Source organism: Phytophthora ramorum (genome assembly GCF_020800215.1).
Source record: "Phytophthora ramorum isolate Pr-102 chromosome Unknown Phyram_PR-102_s0013, whole genome shotgun sequence".
NCBI lineage: Eukaryota > Oomycota > Peronosporomycetes > Peronosporales > Peronosporaceae > Phytophthora > Phytophthora ramorum.
Window position 1 is genome coordinate 1,115,361 of NW_027150659.1, and position 18,970 is coordinate 1,134,330.

The following is an 18,970-nucleotide window of genomic DNA, read 5'->3' on the forward strand; positions in this document are numbered from 1 at the left end:
ATGTTTTGTGGTGGGCCGCCCCCTTGGCCGCACGAACGGGAGGCCAGCACCAGCGGAACTTGACTGCGAGAGACTCGAAAGGCATGTGGGCGAAACAGGCAGGCAAGGCCATCCGGTCGCTGGGGCAGACGATCGACCGCGTCGGCGTCTCACTGGAGGGCAAGCTCACCTACACGGAGCACTGTACGTCGACTGCGTAGTGAGCAGCTCTCTGGATCCCGTTGTGATCTGGTTTAACTCATCACTGTTTGTTGCTGTTGTTGCCGCACAGTGAACCCCTCCACACGCGCCGTAAAGAACCTGGGACGCTCGCCCAAGTTCGAGGAGGGCGTGTTCGTGGCTCCCAACGCGTCGGTCATCGGCGACGTCAAGGTGGGCAAGGGCAGCTCCATTTGGTACAATGCCACGGTGCGCGGCGACGTCAACCACATTACGATCGGCGAGAACACAAACATCCAGGATCAGGCTGTAGTGCATGTGGCAAAGATCCACAAGGACATCCCCACCAAGATCGGCAACAACGTGACTGTGGGTCCCGCCGCCATCGTGCACGCCTGCACCATTCAGGACCACTGCATCATCGGCACGGGTGCGCAGGTGCTGGACGGCGCTGTCGTAGGAGCCAAGTCCATCGTCACGGCTGGATCCATCGTCACCGGCGGCAAGCAGGTGCCCTCGGGTCAGCTCTGGTCGGGTGTCCCCGCCCGCTACCTGCGCGACCTCACAGCCGAGGAGATGCAGTTCATGCAGCAGTGCTCGGCCGAGTACATGCAGCTGGCGGAGCAGCACGCCGAGGAGTGCGCCAAGAGCTTTGAGGAGTACGAGGCCGACACGGAGCGTTACAAAATCCTGCGGGACGTCGGCGAGACCGGCCTGCCGCAGAAGGAAGAAAAGCGCGAGGACACGGGCCTTTACTTCCGCTACTAGACGTCTGCGCGCGTGAAGGAACGATGTTGAGTGCAGAAGTAAGATGGCGAGGAGCAAACAAAACAATGAAATGGACATACGATGGAGCGTCTCCATGGTCGAGAAGGCCTGAATTTTATCTGTATAGCTCGTACAGGTAGTCGCTGCTGGGGCTCTGAACCGAGGTTTGAAGCAAGCACTCATTCTTCATCACTCTGCTCTTGCACCGCAACTGTATCAAGACAGCACAATAAAAGTAGGTAGATAAGCACAGAGGAACAGCTTAGCGTACTTTAATGCATCACATTGACCCACATGATAGCGCGATCAGCTTTAGGAAGAATTCCCGGACAGCTGGCTGTTGCAGTGCAGTCGAGATCGCGAAGTCCTTTGGGTTGGCCATGAGCTGCAAGGGAATAAATGTCAGCTGAGCTGTATTACTCCCATCACTTCAACCGCCGAAAGACGTACCTGGTGCAGACTGGTCATGAGAACCGGGTCCTGCAACCCCCGCACAAAGTATGAATCTGCGTTCATGGCAACCATCAACGAAGGTCCAAACTTAACGCCCAGAAGCAACTCCAGCATCTCCGCATCTTCGTCATCGACAACCGCAGAGGCCCGAAGATCCATCGCCTCCTCCTCATCCACTGTTGACGGTTGAACCAGATTTGTGATTGCCGCCAATGCTCTCTGCTCCTCTTCACGCTGCTTTTCAAGCACTAGCGTCTTCAAAAATCTCTCTAAGTTATCGACAAAATCATCATCCTCCGAATGGAAAAGTAGCATCTCCGGATCCTCACCAACCTCAACTAGGGCATCATGGTACGCTGCCCACTCATCGTGTTCTACAAGTCGCATCCACAGTGCACGATTTCCTTCGGAAGCAGCAGCAAGGACTCTATCGCCCAGAGAACCCTCTGGCCGGACATCGTTGGAAGGAAAATCTCCTTGGCCCGTCGTGGCCTCCTTTCTCTTCGAGCGTAAGAAATCAACCAGCGTTTGGTAGAACGCTCGTAATTCATGGTCCGCTAACTGCGATTCGAGGATGGTCGGATTCAAGCTCATATCCCGCAACGCTAACACGATCTTCTCGTTTTGTTGTAGCAACTCGCGCATTTTGTCGTCGTGCAAAATATCGTTGACAGCTTGTGCATCCAGACCGCCACGGTTGCCTAGACAGAGTGATTGCAGGTCGCTTGATAGCTGGTGCACTGCTCTCTGCTCCCGCAGCTTCGACTTTTTCTTCAGCTCAAGTTTCGAACGGAGCTCATTCTCGCGACCATTATACTTCGTCAGCAATTTCGTGACAGTGTCTTTCTTTTGAGGACCGTACCAGGCCAGGAGCTCGTTTGATAAACCCCTTCGCTCGCGATTTTTAGAGAGATATCGGTACCTCCACGTTATCATGCGAAATAGTGACTGAATTTTTGCAGCGGCTTCAACTTCTCGGTCCTCGAGAAATAGTTCTAACTTCTCCACAAGACTAATTTTCCCAAACTCGACTATTGACGAGGCGGATAGGCTTATCTTCGGAGTCGGATTGTCATCGTTGCGGAGTAGGTCACTTAGCCATTTCAAAAGCTCCTCTTCGTTGCTAGCCATTTCGTCCAAAACATAAGGTGCCCGTACGAGACTGCCATATCGTGCCAATACGATGTCCTTGGAGATACCAATCGCCGAGTATGCTGTTGATGGGTCACTACAGATTTCTAATTGCCGGATCAGACGCTGTGAACGGCATTGTTGTAGAACAAGATCCTTGCTCACAACTGAGGGTTGTTTCTTTTCGTTGGGGCGAATGCAATGGAAGTAAAACGGCATATTCGTGTCGTCGTCGCTGGTCAGTGCATTCACGTGAGACCGAAACTGCCCGACAAAGCTTTTGCTTGCAGACACCCGGACCTCGGTTGAGCTGAGTGCGCTGTTGTTCTTGTTTGATCCATTCTCCAACGCCTTGCTATCTTTTAGCATTTGACGAATGTGCGAATTATTCGATGCGTTGAGACCAGTCAACAGGTTTGCGTACGCGAAGTCAGAATTTTTCTTCACAAAATCGCGCGCATCGTAAACAACACTCCCGCGGGTGTATGGGATCACAAACGGCACCATGGTCAGTGAAACAGAAGACTGACGCTTCCCGCTGTTTAGTATGCGCGGTGGTTCTGGCAGGCGAGAATGATTGCGCTCATAAATATTTCGGACAAACAGTTTGTTCCTCTTCTCCTCCTGCTGTTCAGTATCGTTTTCACTTTGGTGGAGAATGGTCAATTCCTCCAGCGAGGCAAACACCCCCAGAGGATGCTCATAGATACGCAGAACATCCTTGTCCTTGTCCAGAAGGATTTTAGATGGTTGAATGCAGTAGGCAGCTAGAACGACTTGTTCTTCTCTGGCGTAGAGTTTCTCGCTCAAATAGTTTATGCACAGCTGATCCAGCGAATTGTGCGTGAGATCTTCGAAGCCGAAAACGTCGACAATTTTCAGTGACGATACGTCATGGGGAGCCATTGTGTCAGAACCCGCCGAATAGTCTTCCCTTGCTGTCACAGCATCCATTTTTGTTGCTTCGTTCATCGCGGCCACAATGTATTCAAAAGCAAGTTGGTACAACAAACGTGCTAGTGTATCACGAACATGGTTTACTTGGCCCTTCTCCAATGTTACTTCGAAAGTCTCACCGGTTGACTGCAACGTTACACATTTGGTCATCACCATCCGTTCCAACTGCCCCACAGAATCCAACCCCAAGAGTTCTACCACACGCTGAGGAGCATCTGAAACACTTACGGAAGACATTACCAGCTTTTCCGATATTGAACTGTTGTCAAGCTCAATATTTCCCAACCACAGCACCGCACTCAGTAGTTTAAATATTGTTTTCTGCCGATCAGGGGATACATTCAGCTCACCCAGCCCATCAATAACTTGTTGCCATCTTTCCACATCCTTCTTCCAAGTGTCTTCTTTGCTCATAAATTCAGCGAGCTTGTGATCGCAACGACCAAGATATGTAAAAACCGAACAATCGTTACCATCAAGGCGTAGCTCTTTTGCCAGCAAATGCATAAACGGAAAAGCATTCACACCGGCCACCATCGCGTACAATACGTGAAAATTCATATCACTCGGACTTCCCCCTTGAAGACGTCTTTCGCTTGTAATGCGCGATTTCTCTAGTAAAAATGGTGCGATATGGCACCCACTAATCTGGAATTCCCACGGATGAAGCCCAAAGGAGACCTGCAGAGTTGTTACCTTTCCAAATCTCGACGAATTTAGGTTCATCGACGTTGTAGCATGCCCAAACGCTTCGAGAATAATGTTGGAATCCAAAACAGTGCTCAGTTTCTTAGCTGCTTGAGGATTTTTGAAGTACATTCGCAGTTGTTCTTCATCTTCGAGGTGCTCCAATTTATCGTAAAACCCGAAGAATAGACCATCTACATGCACTTGAGGAAGACGCTTGCTCCGACTCACCTTGGTCATCTCGTCCCATCGTTCAGGATACAAATCTAGCAACACGATTTCATAAGATTCCACGCCTTTGGCTTCGAGAAGCGCAATCGTCCGTGCCTCCTCCGTTCGCATTTGAACTGTGCTCTTTGTGGAACTTGTGAATAGCTTGATTTTTGGCTGACGGCTACTTGCAGGCATCGATTTTGAATCACAAGACAGAGCTGGCTCCGCGACGAGGACCAAGTACTTCAGCAGATCCTTTGCAAGTTCTGTCTTACCGCTCCCGCTTTCACCAAAGAGAAAAAGTGTTTGACTACGGGTTCTCGTCGCGATATGCTCAGTTGAACCCGCAGGCATTGAAGTTCGTGCATTCCCCAATGCGATCTCGCGATCGAAAAAAAGCCGGACAAGACTTTGCTTCGCGACAGCAAAAGGGTGTGGAGCTAGTGATGCCTCGGCATTAGCGGTATCGGCGTATGTCAACACCACTTGTTCGTCGTAAATTGACGTGAAGTGGGCAGTCTGTAACAGCCGGTACGGGTTCATCACCACCATGGTGTGGTGGCTGATGTAGGTGTAAATACGGTCACTATCAAAACGACCAGCTAGTGTTTCCACAAAGTTTGTCTCCGAAGACGCCGACACAACATTGCTGCCTTCGCGATCAACCAAGTTATCATCATCCGATCGATCCAAATTCCATGGCTGCTTTGCTCGAATATCATCGAGGAGACAAAGGTGTGCATATTTGGCCAGTGTTGCACTGCGAGGTGTCAGTGTTTTGGCGCTTTGCCTGTCAGTGGATGCCGCTTTAATCGTATCTCCAACTCGGCCCGATAACTCCTCAAAGGTTGCGTAGTAGCTGTGAAAAGAGGGACAACGTATCCGCGGAGACAGTCGAGGAGTAGCCACCGGTGAGTCTAATTCAGCCTGTTTGAGCTTATCCACACTTGACCTCGTTGCTGCGCCTAGAGGATCGCCGTCCCGTGAAAGCTTCCGCTGATTTTCTGGGATTTCCTCGAACTGATAGCGCAACTTAAATGCCTCGGCCAAAATGCTATCGGGCTCGAAGTCAGAACTTCCGGACTTTTCCTGAGCCAGACAAATACCCTGGACAAGCTCTTGATACTGCGCCATGGACCACTGCGAAGGCTCACCCCAAGCGTTCTTGATCGTATCGACGAGCTTTTTCAGAAGCAGCATCTCGTGAAGAATCTGAAACGACGCACGCAAATCTGCTTGAGGAGTGCTTGCATCATCAGACGACATTGGCGACGAAAGGAATTCCGCCATCGCTTTCACATTCCGGTCTCGTTGACTTGCACGAGCATGGAGTAAGCGAACATCACTCTGAAGTGTTCGCTGTCGCAGCAACAATTCACCCTGCACGCAGTACGGCGCAGTGGAAAGGTTAACCATACACCGCGAAGAAATAGTAAACCACTGGCACGTACTCGACAAGCCTTGCGCAGCGACTCGATCCACTCCCGTCGTGCCTGCTGGTTGGACGCTATCACAACAGCAGCAATCATTCTCATTAAACTCCTTCAGCTCCCAGAAGAACCAACAACACGCACACGTAGAAATACACGCAACCTTTCAGATCCAATTTGTAGCTCTTCCCTCCTGGCCCTTCATTCTGACGGATCCGTAGCCAAACGTCGGAGTGGGGCATGGGCGAGATGACGTCCGAGGCCTTGAGCTCCAGCACGCCTTTGAGCTTCACGTCGCCCTCCTTCGTGGGCCTGTAATAGCTCAGAGACTGCTGGCCCAGGACGAAGTACCTTTCCTTGCGTGTGGGCATCACGTGCCCCTTCTTCACGAGGAAACCACGCTTCAGGACGCCGTTGGGATGGCCCAGCCGCGCCACCTCCGCCTGCACAGCCGCCTCGGCGCTGGAGCCACGCCGCTGTGCCATGCGCCCTCCCCTTGATCCACCTGGAGGCGAAGGAGACCCCGCACCGCTGCTGGTATTGCTGCCCTTCCGCGCCGGCATCGACGACTGTGAAAGAATCCGAAATGCCTCAAAGACGATCTTGCTAAATTCACCCCTTCCATACAGAACCCTTGTGTAAAATGTAGCCATAATCAGAAAATGCCTTAGAGCATCTCCTACTGAAAATGGATGACAGATTCATAATGAAGTGCTAATGCGTGAGCATGACTACCATGAGAGAGATAAGCATCGGAAGCACCGACCTACACTACTGTAGCCGACTCGAAAGCGTCGAGATCGTCCTTAAACTGATCTACTAGGTTGGCTACCTCGCGGTGCGGGTGAATAGTGAACCCACTCATTTGGCGGCACCACGGACATGACCTGTTTTGACCCTGGGACCTGTCCACTGCATCCTTGGAGAAGGTCTTCCCGCAGCAAGCAGCGATGACTGGCAATTCATACAACCAGTGCGTGATTGGGCATGTCAATATTTCCTCGTGTTCTCCAAGCACGAGCTGGTGTTGTTGGCGGGCCTCTCTTGCTTGTCGAGAAAATTGCTCACGTTCCGAGGAGAACGTGTCCTGTTGTTCGTATAGTCGGTTTAACTCTTCTTCCTGCTGTTGCAGGCGCTGCTTAGCCTCCGCAACTTGGTTTGTGGTCTGCAAATTATTAGAAACATGAAGCTCGGCAACAGCTCGTTGCAGTCCCTGCATTTGTTGCTGTAGACACGACAACTCCGCGCCGAGCCGATATGAGGTGTGGTCTTTGAACCTGCTGTAAAATTACTGTCACTGCTGATACGTGGCTCAGGTGGGCATCCTAGATTGGGCATCCGTGCACATGCATACTACTACTCAACAACATCAAACCGCGAGAATCAAGCCTTCATTTTTGATGGGAAACGCATTCCACCCAAATGGCTGTCCCGGCGGCACATCAGTTGATTATTCCGTTTTCTTCATCTCATCCTTTTTGTCCTTGTTTAGCTCCGCCAAACGTGTCTGTTGATTGATAGGCTTCGCTGGCTTGTTGAGCGGCTCAACAGGGGGAGACGGGGCCTCCAGCTGCACGCTTGTGGCATCAACTGCAGCACCTGCGCCACTTTCAGGGTCGCGAGCTAAGATTGAAGCCGGACGGAAAGCTTGAATCATCGCTGGTTGTTGGTACACACCATCAAGAAAGTCGAATGAATCGTCCTTTCGCTCTTCGTCGACGTCGCAACATTGATCAAGCGGCAAGTTTTCAGCAGCACGCTTCAGATGGGAAAGGTCGACAGCGTACCAATGGAAAACTAGTGTAATGAGCGGCAGCATCGTCGTGAGTACAATCGGCCCGTACCCAGCCGACTTCAATGACAGCAACCCAATAAGCGTGCACTGGCCGATGATGAGCGCACCGATGACAAACGAGTAAAGCGGCGGCCAAAATACGCCCATGGAGTTAGTCGTAGCCCAACGCGAACTGTTGACGAAGAAGAAGCAGCGTTTGTATGAGAGCTCCGACACCACGAAAAACATCGCGCCAAAGTAGCCCACCAGTGGTGCAATGGGAGCAAACACTACGACGAACAAGAAGACAAGATATTGCTGAGCCAGATTCATGGGGGCATCGAGATCCGTCTGGTAGTTCACGGGACAGAGACCCATCCAGTCTCGGGGCTGTGGAAGCTTCGCATGCATCGGGGCCAATAGGTGGTAAGCAGCAGAGATAGCCAGGGGCGATACACGCAGCAGAAATAACGACATGTCCACACAAAATTGCGTGATGATGAAGGTGATGAACATCATGGACTGGTTCGCAATGGTGTTGCCGAGGAAGAAAAACAGCATTCGCGGCTGATCCAAGAAGAGCATGAACTCCGTGATAATAGATCCCGCGAGTGCAGACACGAAGAACATTTGGAAGGCTTGGAAAAAGCATAGTTTGGTGAACCGACTGGCTTCCACCTCCGAGATCGACAAATGACCCTCTTGGGTGGACAGAAGCTTGAAGAGCACATTTGCCAAACCGTTCATTGCTGAATAGACCAGCGGCGCAGTCTGCTGCAGTACAATTAAAAGCCATGGGTTCTTTTCCAGAAAGCCGCTAAGCCAAGGAAACACGTGTTGCAACTCATCCACGCTCGCCATAGAAGCCACAAAAGCCGTCGGCACGGTCCAAAAACACCCAATTAAGAGAGATACCCCCATGGAGATCAGCTTCCACTTGGCTTTCAGCTTGTGTGGCAGACCAAAGTTTTTCCACTGCATGTCGCGAATGTTGGGTGCTGGCAGCACAATCATGCGGCGCGGATTCTCCACTTGAAGCAATTGCTGTGCTGCTTGAGCTGACCGTATACTACGGAAGCTTACGAAGGCACAGCTGCGCATCACATTGGGTCGCTTCGGCACAGGAACACTGACATGGAGAAGCGGCAGGGTTTCCTCGCCCCAACGCCGGTCATCCATCGAGCTCTTGGTCCTACGCAGTTTCTCCGTAAGTTCGCCCAACGCTGAAAACCCGCGCGCAGCTACAGTAGTCGAACCATACTGCGTTTGGCTAGTAGCTTCCTGAGCCTTCTCTGCCGACTGGCGCTGCAAAATCTCGTCTCGGACATGAATTATCTCTGCCTCGAGCTTCTGTAGCTCCTCCGTGTAGTGGTCGACAGCATCCACCTCCTTGCCAACACCGCAGAGCCCAAAAAAGCGCCGACCAATCAACTCTTTTGGACGCTTGATCACATCATGGTCGCCAGCCTTGGTCTTCGCCTCCGCCAGCTTTACGTTCGAAGCATATAATTGGTACACGAGCTCCTGGCGTTTGTCGAGCAGTCCCTCCAGCTCCGCACACTCGACACCAATGTAGACCGAGTGGACTGAGTTGGGGAACAAGAAATCCAAATACGCCTGCAGCGTCTGCGGGCGACGCTGGGACTGCGGCAGGTCCGAGATGACAACGCTGTACTGCTGCGGATGTCTGCGCATGAGGAACTCGTGGCGGCGCTTGCGATAAACTGTGTACTCATTCAGCAGCAGCCGCATGACGTAGATGCTCATGGCGTAGGCAGCGAGCACCGTGAAGTACAACCTCCAATCGTCTTTACCCACATTGGCAATCGTGAGTCTGTCCACGACGTCCAATTTGACCTTGCCGTCCGAGGACAGGACGTTCGCTGTGCCATTTCCTGCATCCACCTGCTCGTCCAGCATAATCATCATCATGGAGGTGATAGCCGCGACGGTGGCATTGGCGTGACCCCCTCCCGTAGGCAGCAACTGGCTCAAATGATGGCGCTGCTTCTCCTGCTCCTGCGCTTCGAAGACCGCTGCCGTGAAGAAATACATGGGGAAGAGCGCGAGCGAGCACACGATACACAGCAGAGCCACTTTGCGCCCCATTTTCATGAAGCGCAGCAGAACCCATGCGTCCAGGCCACACTTCTCGGCCACCTGGGCCTCGTCGATGCGCCACACAAAGGGCACCCAGCCCAGGAACTTGTGCTGCTTGGACTCGGGCAAGTCCGCATGGTTCTCGGGCGCATACACGTGCGGCACGCGAGGCCGCAGGGTCTCGTATAGCAGAATCAGCACCAGAAAGAGCGGGAAGTAGACGGCCACACTCGTCAGCAGCACGTTGGCCGCCGCCTGCGTCGTTACCTGCTCCGTCGTGACGTGCATTCCCATGGTGGCGAAGGGCTGCGGTGGCCGGAATGCGGTGCCTTGAGGAATGGCTGCCACAGGCAGGAATCCTCCAGACTCACTATAAATCAGGCGCCGTAATCTCTTGGTGAGACCGCGCGTACAGTGTACAGCGAAAGTGTAAGGCCGCGCGTACACAATTTCGATGTGTCACTCCTGTAATATACCGCATAACACTTCTCATAGAGCTCACACTATTCATAGAGCTCACCTAGTCTTAGCCAATCAAGTTGCATTAAAAGTGGACCACCTCGTGCCACTTCTCATAAAGCACACAACCGAAAAATACAATACCCAGCACAAATTTAAGATAGCAGCACCGGTAGCAGCCATTCATTCCGAAGCTCCTTCCAGCATTTCAGAACTCATTGTGTGTTTTTGCTGAGCGTGATGGCACGAACTGGTCGAACACGTCTGAGGGACAATGGTGGATCTCAGCCAAAGCAATACAAGCGTGTAGCGGTAACGTATGAGTTCAAATTGAGAGTCCTGAAGCATTTAGAGACGTCGACAATGGTCTCGACGGTCTCCAAGTTTTTCATGTCTCTGACTCTAACTGGATATTTACCGGATGACTACCGTATCGCAAATGTCATATCCAGCAACTTGTTATATCCGACACGTCAAAATAGCCAATAAGAATAGAGCAAATGTCATATCCGACACCAAATTGGTAGACAGCAAACCGGGGCACTTTAGTTGGACGGAAATGCAAGCACCTTCAGACCCAGTTATCTCGATCTCACTACGCAATGGGCAAGAGAAGACACAAGCATACTGAAAACGGCGGGCGTCGCCCTCGCGCGTACAAGCGGTTAGTGACGACTCACCAGTTCAGGCTCGATGTTGTTCGCTATTTCGAGAGCCACACCATGGAAGCAACTGTGGTGAAGTGGATGTTGGAAATTTCGTGATGGACCAACGATGGGCTAGGATCGGACGGGACCGGACGTACGATCGGAGGTTGATGAAGGCAGACTTTGGAGGGATTAAATTGGACCTGAGGGGTAGGGGTATGGAGACCCAATGGGTACAATGGCGCCATCAGTCATCGGTGTATACCGGTATGCGGTATGGTGCGATCATTTCGATATGCGATCGTGGCCACCACTGCGATCGCGATCCCGATCACAAATGACGATCGTGACGTACCACTTTGGTGGTACACCCGCAATCATTCCGGAGTAAAAGATCTGTGGAAGGTACCTCGGGAGATGGGTGAAAGAATCCAGTAAAGGGGGAGGATAGGAAGCTGAGGTCATTGCTTGTTTTGGTTTGCCTTCGCTTAATAAGAGAAGAAGAAGCTTTCCCTTGCAACACAAGTGGCGTTCGTTTATTCCAGGCTGGGAAGTATATTGGCCCTCCTGACGACTTCGGACTCACCTCGTCGCGCAAGGTAATCACACGGGAGCCCCTGGATCGCTTGGCCAGGTGCGCAACCACTTAACCCCCCCCCCCCCCCCCCCCCCCCCCAGAAGACCCCGCCATAGGAGGCGGCAAGCACGTAAAGGAACACACCCAAGGACACCCCCCACGCCGATCAAGCCCCACCAGGCCCCGATCGGCAGACCACCGACGACCGCGTGAAGAATACCCGCGTGGCCGTCACCCCCCAGTTCCCCGGAAGGAGCCGTCCAGCTCCCCACCCATCCTGGTAACCACCGACGCCTTCAGTGAACACCGGAAGAGCGTAACCCGCCCCGCCGTCGGGTACACAAGGTGAATACAAGGTTCCGATCGCGCCAGATCAACTGTGATGGGTCTGCTTAGACCCACTACTTAAGCTTACACGTGTGCGCACGTGTAGGAGGAAGCGTAGGAGTAATTTACTTAAGTTCAGTATACTTGTATCCACAAGTATACTTAAACCTAGATAAACGAACCAAACGAAAGCTTTGGTGGTAAATGAGAACTGTATTGATTGTAAATGGGGTTTCCTCCTAAAACTGATATTTCTAATGAGAGGTTCTGCCATTGGATGGCTGGCAGAACCCCTATCTATTGAATGACTCTCATTGGTAGAAAGGTGTTACTTTCTACCAGTCATATGCCTTTTGCTATGAATGTGGACCACCCTGTGGTGGTCACCTGAATGTATGCCTTAGTGCATGTTGCACTAAGGTAGGAGGTGAACCGAATGTGTAGCCCCGCTACACCATCCCCCCGTTAGGATTTGACGTGCCGGTCTCGACACGTCAATCCGTATTTTCTTCGGGAGAACACGTGCTCATTCCCAATGAGCACGCCAACGACGTCTTCGTCCAAGACGCCGGCCGCTTCGGCAACAGCAAGTGCTGTCGTCGCCTCCAAGGCGACGACGGCCGCTGCCTCAGCCACGACCGCTACTGGCATCGCCTCGACGGCGATGCCGACAAGCGCGGCAACAGAGAGTCGCCTCTCTGTTGCTGGATACCACTCGAGATGGCATGAGAAACATGCCATCCGAAACAAGACAGGCAAGATCATTGCTGTCGAAACCGGAGTGGGCATCTACTCTCCGGGTGGAGAGGGAGTTCCCCTCGACTACGGAAGCGAAGTCGAGGAGGGGGAACTCGAAGGAGACAAGGACACCTTGTCTCCGGGCCACACTGACCCCAATGTGGGTCTACGTCGTCCACGCGAGGACGACCCGAACGCTTCGAGCTCGAAGCGTTCGCGCAGCGGCAGTGGAACACCGCTCGCTGCCGCTGGAGCCTTGACGACTCCGCGGGATGGAGATGACTCTGCTCCATCCGCTGTTGTTGCGGCCTCGCGCACTGAACCAGTGCGCGAGCCGTGGATGCCGTCTCAGTCTGAGATCGGCAGCCGATTCGGTGCGACCGCGCCACCGAATCTGTACGCGCTGTATTCGTGCAACGCCATCGTTGACGATGACGTCGCGAAGCGAGTACACTTTGATCCGTTAACGAATCAAAGGCGCGACTACTACATCGGGCTCTTCCATGAGCTCCGATGGTTTGCGAGTAAGAAGACTTCTCGCAGAAGCAAAGTGCCCGAGTGGCAGGCACTTTGTCAAAGTTGGAGTGCCTTTGTTGAAAACTTCAACAAAAACCCCGCTGGCTATCGCGACCGGATTAGCCAGGCGCGGGAGCGCTACGAGAAGTTCTCGAAGCGTGGTAAACTTGAACGACTGCACCATGGTGCAGTCGGTATCGGACTTCCTTGCGCAGTGCCTTATGACACTGCTTGCGAGTACTGCTACCCTGGAGCAGTACGCATCACCGAACGGGACATCAACGGGTACACGTCCATGTGTGTACCTGACGACCTCAAGACCCTGCGCGCCAGTTTTCAGGCGCAGGCGTCTTCTAGTGCTGCGGATAATCGCAGCACTTATCCGAGTGCTGTAGGCGACTACAGCGCTCGCCCAAGTTTTACGCCCTTCGGCGGAGGTGGCGGTGGCGGCCTTCGTACGCCGTCACCATTTCCGGAATGTCCTCCATCAGGACATTCCGTGATTCCCACGTATCGTGTTGGGGAGGAAATCCTCTCCAACGAATACGAAAATGAACCGGACCTCGGGTCTGGTTCCGATGACCAACAATTCGCTGGACGATCCAGCGAGTTGCCCCGCGTGCGTCTCGCAACGGGGGTGGGGGGGGGGGGCGGGTAGACGCCCCGGGTTTGGTCAACCAAACCTTGAGTCTCGCTTGGAGGCTGTTGAGCGTCTCCAAGCGTCGCAGTTCGCTGCTCTGCGTCAGGAGCTGAGCTTGTTAAAGGCTCAGCTCGCGGAGGTTGCGCAGACGACCTCGAACGTAAAGGTCGAGGTCGGGACGAGGCTCTCTGTCGTCTCGAAGCGCGTCGCCGCGCTCGAGAGCGCTTTGGCGAGTCACCAGACGTAGGTGACTCGTGCTGCACGTACGGCTTCAGTCGCCCAACGTAAAACGTTGGGTGCAAGCGCATGCTGGACGGTATGTCCAGTGTGTACGCGTTGCCATGCTTCGCCAACACGGTGAATGGCCCAATGAAGCGCGGAGCAAGCTTGCTTGCTCCGAAATCGGAAACTGCATGTTTAGCTAGGTTCTGCGTAGCTAACAGAACTAATGAACCAATTTTAAATTCATTTGTGTTTCCCCTGCCGGAGTTATCGGCATTCAGCTTCTGTCGATCGACAGAAGCTGCTATTGCATCTTGGACAAACCGAATTACGGCTTGTCGACGCTGGACAAAGTCCATTGCATCCGAGCTGAACCCCTGGTTCAGTTCGTGCTCCTTGTTCGCAGCAGGCCCGGCCTGCGCGTGATGTTCGTTGTCGTTTAAAGTGTCTACGCCCGTCGTAGACACTGTCTTGTCGTCGCCATGACTGCGCGCAGTACGTGCGCGAGTCGTCACAGCTGATACATTGCTTGTATCAGCGTGCTTATCCGGTTGTTTCTTTTTAACCGGATACCCTCCCCCACTTAAGGAAGGAGCTACCGCACCGAGTACGCTCGGTACGCGTGGGTGCCTCATGGCATTCACGTAGAACGGTGTGTGTCCTGTCGAGACATGCACCGAGTTGTTGATGGCGAACTCCGCCATCGGCAAGCAGTCGCTCCATTGATGGAACGAGTGCGCGTAGCTCTTCATGGTGTCAACCAGCACGCGGTTGACACGCTCTGTTTGCCCGTCGGTCTGCGGGTGATCCGCAGTCGACATGGACAACTGAGTCCCAAGAAGTGTAAACACTTCTTGCCAGAATCGCGCTGTAAAGCGCGGATCCCGATCCGACACGATGTCGAGTGGCATACCATGGTGTCTAAACACCATGTCGACAAACAGACATGCCGTCTGTTTGGCTGTCACCTCGGCTGGTACTGCAGTAAGATGCACCATCTTGCTGAAGCGGTCAACAAAGACCACAATACCAGTCCTCCGCTTGTTGTCTTGCGGAAGACCAAAAACAAAGTCCATTGAAATGGACTGCCAGCACTCCGACGGAGTCGGTAGTGATTGAAGCGGAGCCTGCGAGTTGGGCGCAGGCTTCACGCGCTGGCATACCTCGCAAGCACGAACGTACTTGCGTACCCACTTGTATTGGTGACTCCAATAGAAGTCACGCGTGAGAAGCAAATATGTCTTCTCACGGCCAGGATGTCCCGATGTCGGGGCATCGTGGTACTCATACGTGATCTTGAGCTTCAGCTCATGATCATCCGGCACGACAATGCGATCTGCGTTGTCGTCGACTGCGCTGTAAAGCAGCAGACCATTGTGTACACGATAACGGTGTACACGGGCACGAAGGTGTTTGGCCAGCTTCTGACGAGACTTGTCAGAAGGTGTGGAGAAGTACTCCACCAATTGCTTCGCATCCGCATCATGTGCGTATGCGGCCTTCACTTCGTCCAGCAAGGACGACGAGGGTGTAGTCGTCCTAACGACGCCAACTGTGTTGGCGTCGGCCTCTTGCACCGCATAATCTGGTCGACGCGAAAGCGCGTCGGCCACGACATTCAACCTTCCAGGTTTGTACTCAACCTGGAAGTTGTATTCAGCAAAGAATGACAGCCACCGTGCCATTCTTTGTGATATGTGCGGCGACTTGATCGCCGTACGCAACGATGCGTGGTCGGTGTAGACCACGAATGGTCTACTCCCAAGTAGATACACTCGAAACTTTGCGAGTGCATACTTCATGGCAAGGAGTTCCTTGTCATGTACCGGGTAATTGCGCTCAGCTGGCTTCAGCTGACGCGATTGATAGTAAACCACACGATCACGACCTTCGTGATCGAGTTGCATCAGTGCGCATCCGATCGCGAAATCGGATGCATCGCACACAACGTGGAATGGGCGATCTTGGTCGGCCACCGCCAAGATCGGCGCCTCGGTCAAGCCCTGCTTGACTGCTTCGAAGGCCTGCTGACAATCAGCAGGCCATTCCCATGCAGCCTCTTTCTTTAAGAGCTGCGACAGCGGGCGAATCTTGCCCGCGTAGTTGCTCACGTATTTGCACAAGTACGTGGCGAGTCCAAGGAACTGCCGCAGTTCCTTTACGTTTGAAGGCGTAGGCCATTCATTGATCACTCTGACCTTTCCTGGGTCAGGGCGTACGCCGTTCTTCCCCACGAGACACCCAAGTACGGGTATCTCGGTCGCCCCGAAGATACACTTCTTCAGGTTCGCGTAGAGCTTGTGCTTTCGCATGAGCTCAAGCAACTTGCGGAGATGCTCTGTATGCATCTCCACAGCCGATTTCCCATTCACAGCCCGGCTGTGAATGAACACGTCGTCGAAATAGCTCGGTGCGAAGTCGCGCACCGAGCGCAACAAGTGCGTGACGCACCTGTTGAACGTCGCTGGGGCGTTCTTCAGTCCCTGCGGCATCACGAGCCACTCCCAGAGCATGCCGCTCGGAGTGCTTACCGCTGTGAGAGGGATATCACTCTCACGCATGAGGATCTGATAGAACCCGTCTCTCAGATCCAGAGTACTGAAGATAGTACTCGAGGTCATCGAATTGATGATCACATCTTTTCGAGGTATCGGCGTCTGCGCCGGTACCGTCGCATCGTTCAGCTTGTTGTACGCATGAACGATGCGCCACCCGCCCTGTGGTTTCTTCACACAGAACGCAGGCGCGCCGTGCGGGGACTTCGATTCCCGCACTTGTCCTGCATTGCGACGACTTTCAAAGAAGTCGTCGATTGCCTTGACTTGCTCACGCGGCAGTGGCCACTGTCGCGTGACGCAGTACTTCGTTCCCGGCACGAGATCAATCTCGTGCTGAACACCCTTGTCCTGCGGTAACTCCGCAGGAATGTCGTCCGGGAGTACATCCTTGTACTCACGCAAGACCTTGTAAAAGGGGCTCGCTTTGAGCGAGTCCCAGCCTTGCTCGTCGAAGCGTTCCTTCTTCGACTTCGCGCTGAGGGCGTCCGCGCCCTCAGAGATGAGCTGATTCAGCTCTTCTGCTTCACACGTCATCCTCTCGACGTCCGAGAGGATGCAGATCTGCTCGATGCGTCCATCGTGCAGTTCGCGAGCGAAACGCTTCCAGCTTGTGACTGGGAGCGACATCAACTCCGACGCTAACGTCGGAGGATTATTCAGCCTCATCTTCTTGTATTGGAGACCAATACTCGTACGCGTCAAGACATTCAATGTCTCGACGGTCGTCTCCAACTCCTGTGTCTGCCCGGCAGACACTGCTTGTTGCGTCTCGGTCCCTGACCGAGACTTGCGCAGCTTTTCTTGCTTGCGCCGTTCACTTCTCGTGCGGAGCCCGGCTCCGCGAGTTTCTTCTTGTCCAGGCCCGGCCGTGGACAGTTGTTCCTTGTATTCGCCGGCGGGTTCTACCCGCGGGCGCACGCGTTCAAGCTCGGCTTGATCGCGCACCGCTTCGTCGTGCAGCCCGGCTGCACGCGAGCTCGCAAGCATTTCCGGTGCGGGACGTTTGCAACCGTCCGTACTGCTTGCAGCGTCGGCTCCCAGAGCCGACGCGTCTTCTTTACCTCTACGCCTAACGGCGGAGTGTCTTTCGACCAATTGTGTGTCGACATTACCTGTCGACACTACCGCGTCGCCCCGGACGCTTCGAGACCCTCTCGAATCGGATTGAACCAGGCCCTGCTGATTCGGTTTACATCTTCTCCCAACGACTCTCGCAGTCGTTGGCGTTCGCTTGGGGTGACCGGAGACAGCCGCATTCCGCGCTGTCTCTAGTGGAGGGCCGCATGCACCGCGTGATGCATGTGCTGCGCCGACAGGGCCATCGCTCTCTGTCGCGCTGCTGCTGCTCCCGAAGCGCACGATCGTGCGCTTCGTCCAGTCGATCACCGGATCATGCCGTGCAAGCCACGGCATGCCCAACACCATATCGAACTTATCGTCCAGTTCCAGGACGATAAGCTCGTCGACGAACTCCTTCTCTTGATAAGAGAAGCGTACGCGTACGATACGCTTCTCGGTTCTAACAACGACACCCGTTGCTAGCCTCACTTCCAATAGACTTCGAGGTGTTTCCACCTCCTCGAAGTCAAGCCTTGGAAGGCTCTGCAGTCGAACAAAGTTGTTCGACGCTCCACAGTCCACTAGAGCACGAAGAGACTTCTCTCTCTTCGAGCTTACCTTCAGGATGACAAGGTTCGGCTTGTCATCTTGCTTCTTGCAGTGAGATTGACTCTCACTGGGGGCAGCGATCTTCATTGCAGCGTGTCCGATGTCGACACGCTCGATCGCATCACCAGCAGGGCGCCCCGCGCCTGCTGGTCCCTTTAGTTTTTTGATTGCCCGTGACGATACCCAGTATCGCCACGACGGCTCCTCGCCGCGTGCACAGGTGCTGTGCACTCGCGGGCATAGTGACCGATGTTTCCGCAGCGGAAACAACGCACATTCGTTGATCCACGACGCTGCTGGGAACCAGCAGCGGTCGCACTCGAGAGGTCCATTCCTTTGGGACCTCCCGACGGCCTTACCACCGGTCGTGGCATCAGCCGTGGGGCGTTCACATGCAGTTTAGCCTGCCGCAGGCTAAACTCTTCTTGTATTGCGAGCGCAATTGCAGCTTCGAGAGTATTTGGATACTCTCGGAAGAGATAGGTCTTCACAGGCCCATCTCTAAGGCCCTCCATGAACGTGACGACCTTTGTCGCCTCGTCAATCGGGTTGGTCACGATGTTCGAGACCAAGTACCGTGCTCTTTGGGCGTAAGCATGCACGTCATGCTTGCCCTGTTGCAGATCGAGGAACTCCGCCCTCGATCGGAACTCGTTTTGCGGGGGCTCAAACGCTAGTTTGAGCTCCTCCTTGAACTCTTCGTACGTGCTAAAGCACGTAGGGTCTGTGAGTCGGCGTCCGTATGCCCAACTCCTCGCTCGTCCGCCAAGACATGACATGGCGAACGCAACCTTCGACAACGGGTCGACGATACGTCGAGCCGCAATGGCAGTGTCGACCTCGACAAGCCAACGGAGGAGAGGCTCGCCCTCTCTTCCAACGTAGCTGCTTACGTGGAGTTTCAATGACTCCACGCGCGGTGTGGCCGATGGCGACACCGAAGTTC

The 18,970-nt window shown here is 53.8% G+C and overlaps 3 protein-coding genes across 3 annotated transcripts; 1 reads left to right on the plus strand and 2 right to left on the minus strand.

The window, feature by feature from the left end:
• Positions 1 to 83: 83 nt before the first annotated feature.
• On the plus strand, positions 84 to 927 carry KRP23_11998 (Gamma carbonic anhydrase 2, mitochondrial; the record flags this gene model as incomplete). The annotated part of the gene is made up of 2 exons (XM_067882583.1): positions 84 to 183; positions 272 to 927. 2 exons carry the CDS (start codon positions 84 to 86, stop codon positions 925 to 927), a joined length of 756 nt encoding a protein of 251 aa, XP_067740169.1.
• Positions 928 to 1,106: 179 nt separating this feature from the next.
• Positions 1,107 to 6,361, minus strand: KRP23_11999 (Myosin-I heavy chain; the record flags this gene model as incomplete). Its single annotated transcript, XM_067882584.1, has 8 exons — positions 1,107 to 1,138; positions 1,222 to 1,312; positions 1,378 to 1,635; positions 1,714 to 3,633; positions 3,697 to 3,789; positions 4,774 to 5,748; positions 5,820 to 5,875; positions 5,962 to 6,361. The coding sequence occupies 8 exons, from the start codon at positions 6,359 to 6,361 to the stop codon at positions 1,107 to 1,109; spliced, it is 3,825 nt and encodes a 1,274-aa protein (XP_067740170.1).
• Positions 6,362 to 7,248: 887 nt separating this feature from the next.
• KRP23_12000 (Protein OSCA1) lies at positions 7,249 to 9,966 on the minus strand (the record flags this gene model as incomplete). Its single annotated transcript, XM_067882585.1, has 1 exon — positions 7,249 to 9,966. One exon carries the CDS (start codon positions 9,964 to 9,966, stop codon positions 7,249 to 7,251), a length of 2,718 nt encoding a protein of 905 aa, XP_067740171.1.
• Positions 9,967 to 18,970: the final 9,004 nt, after the last annotated feature.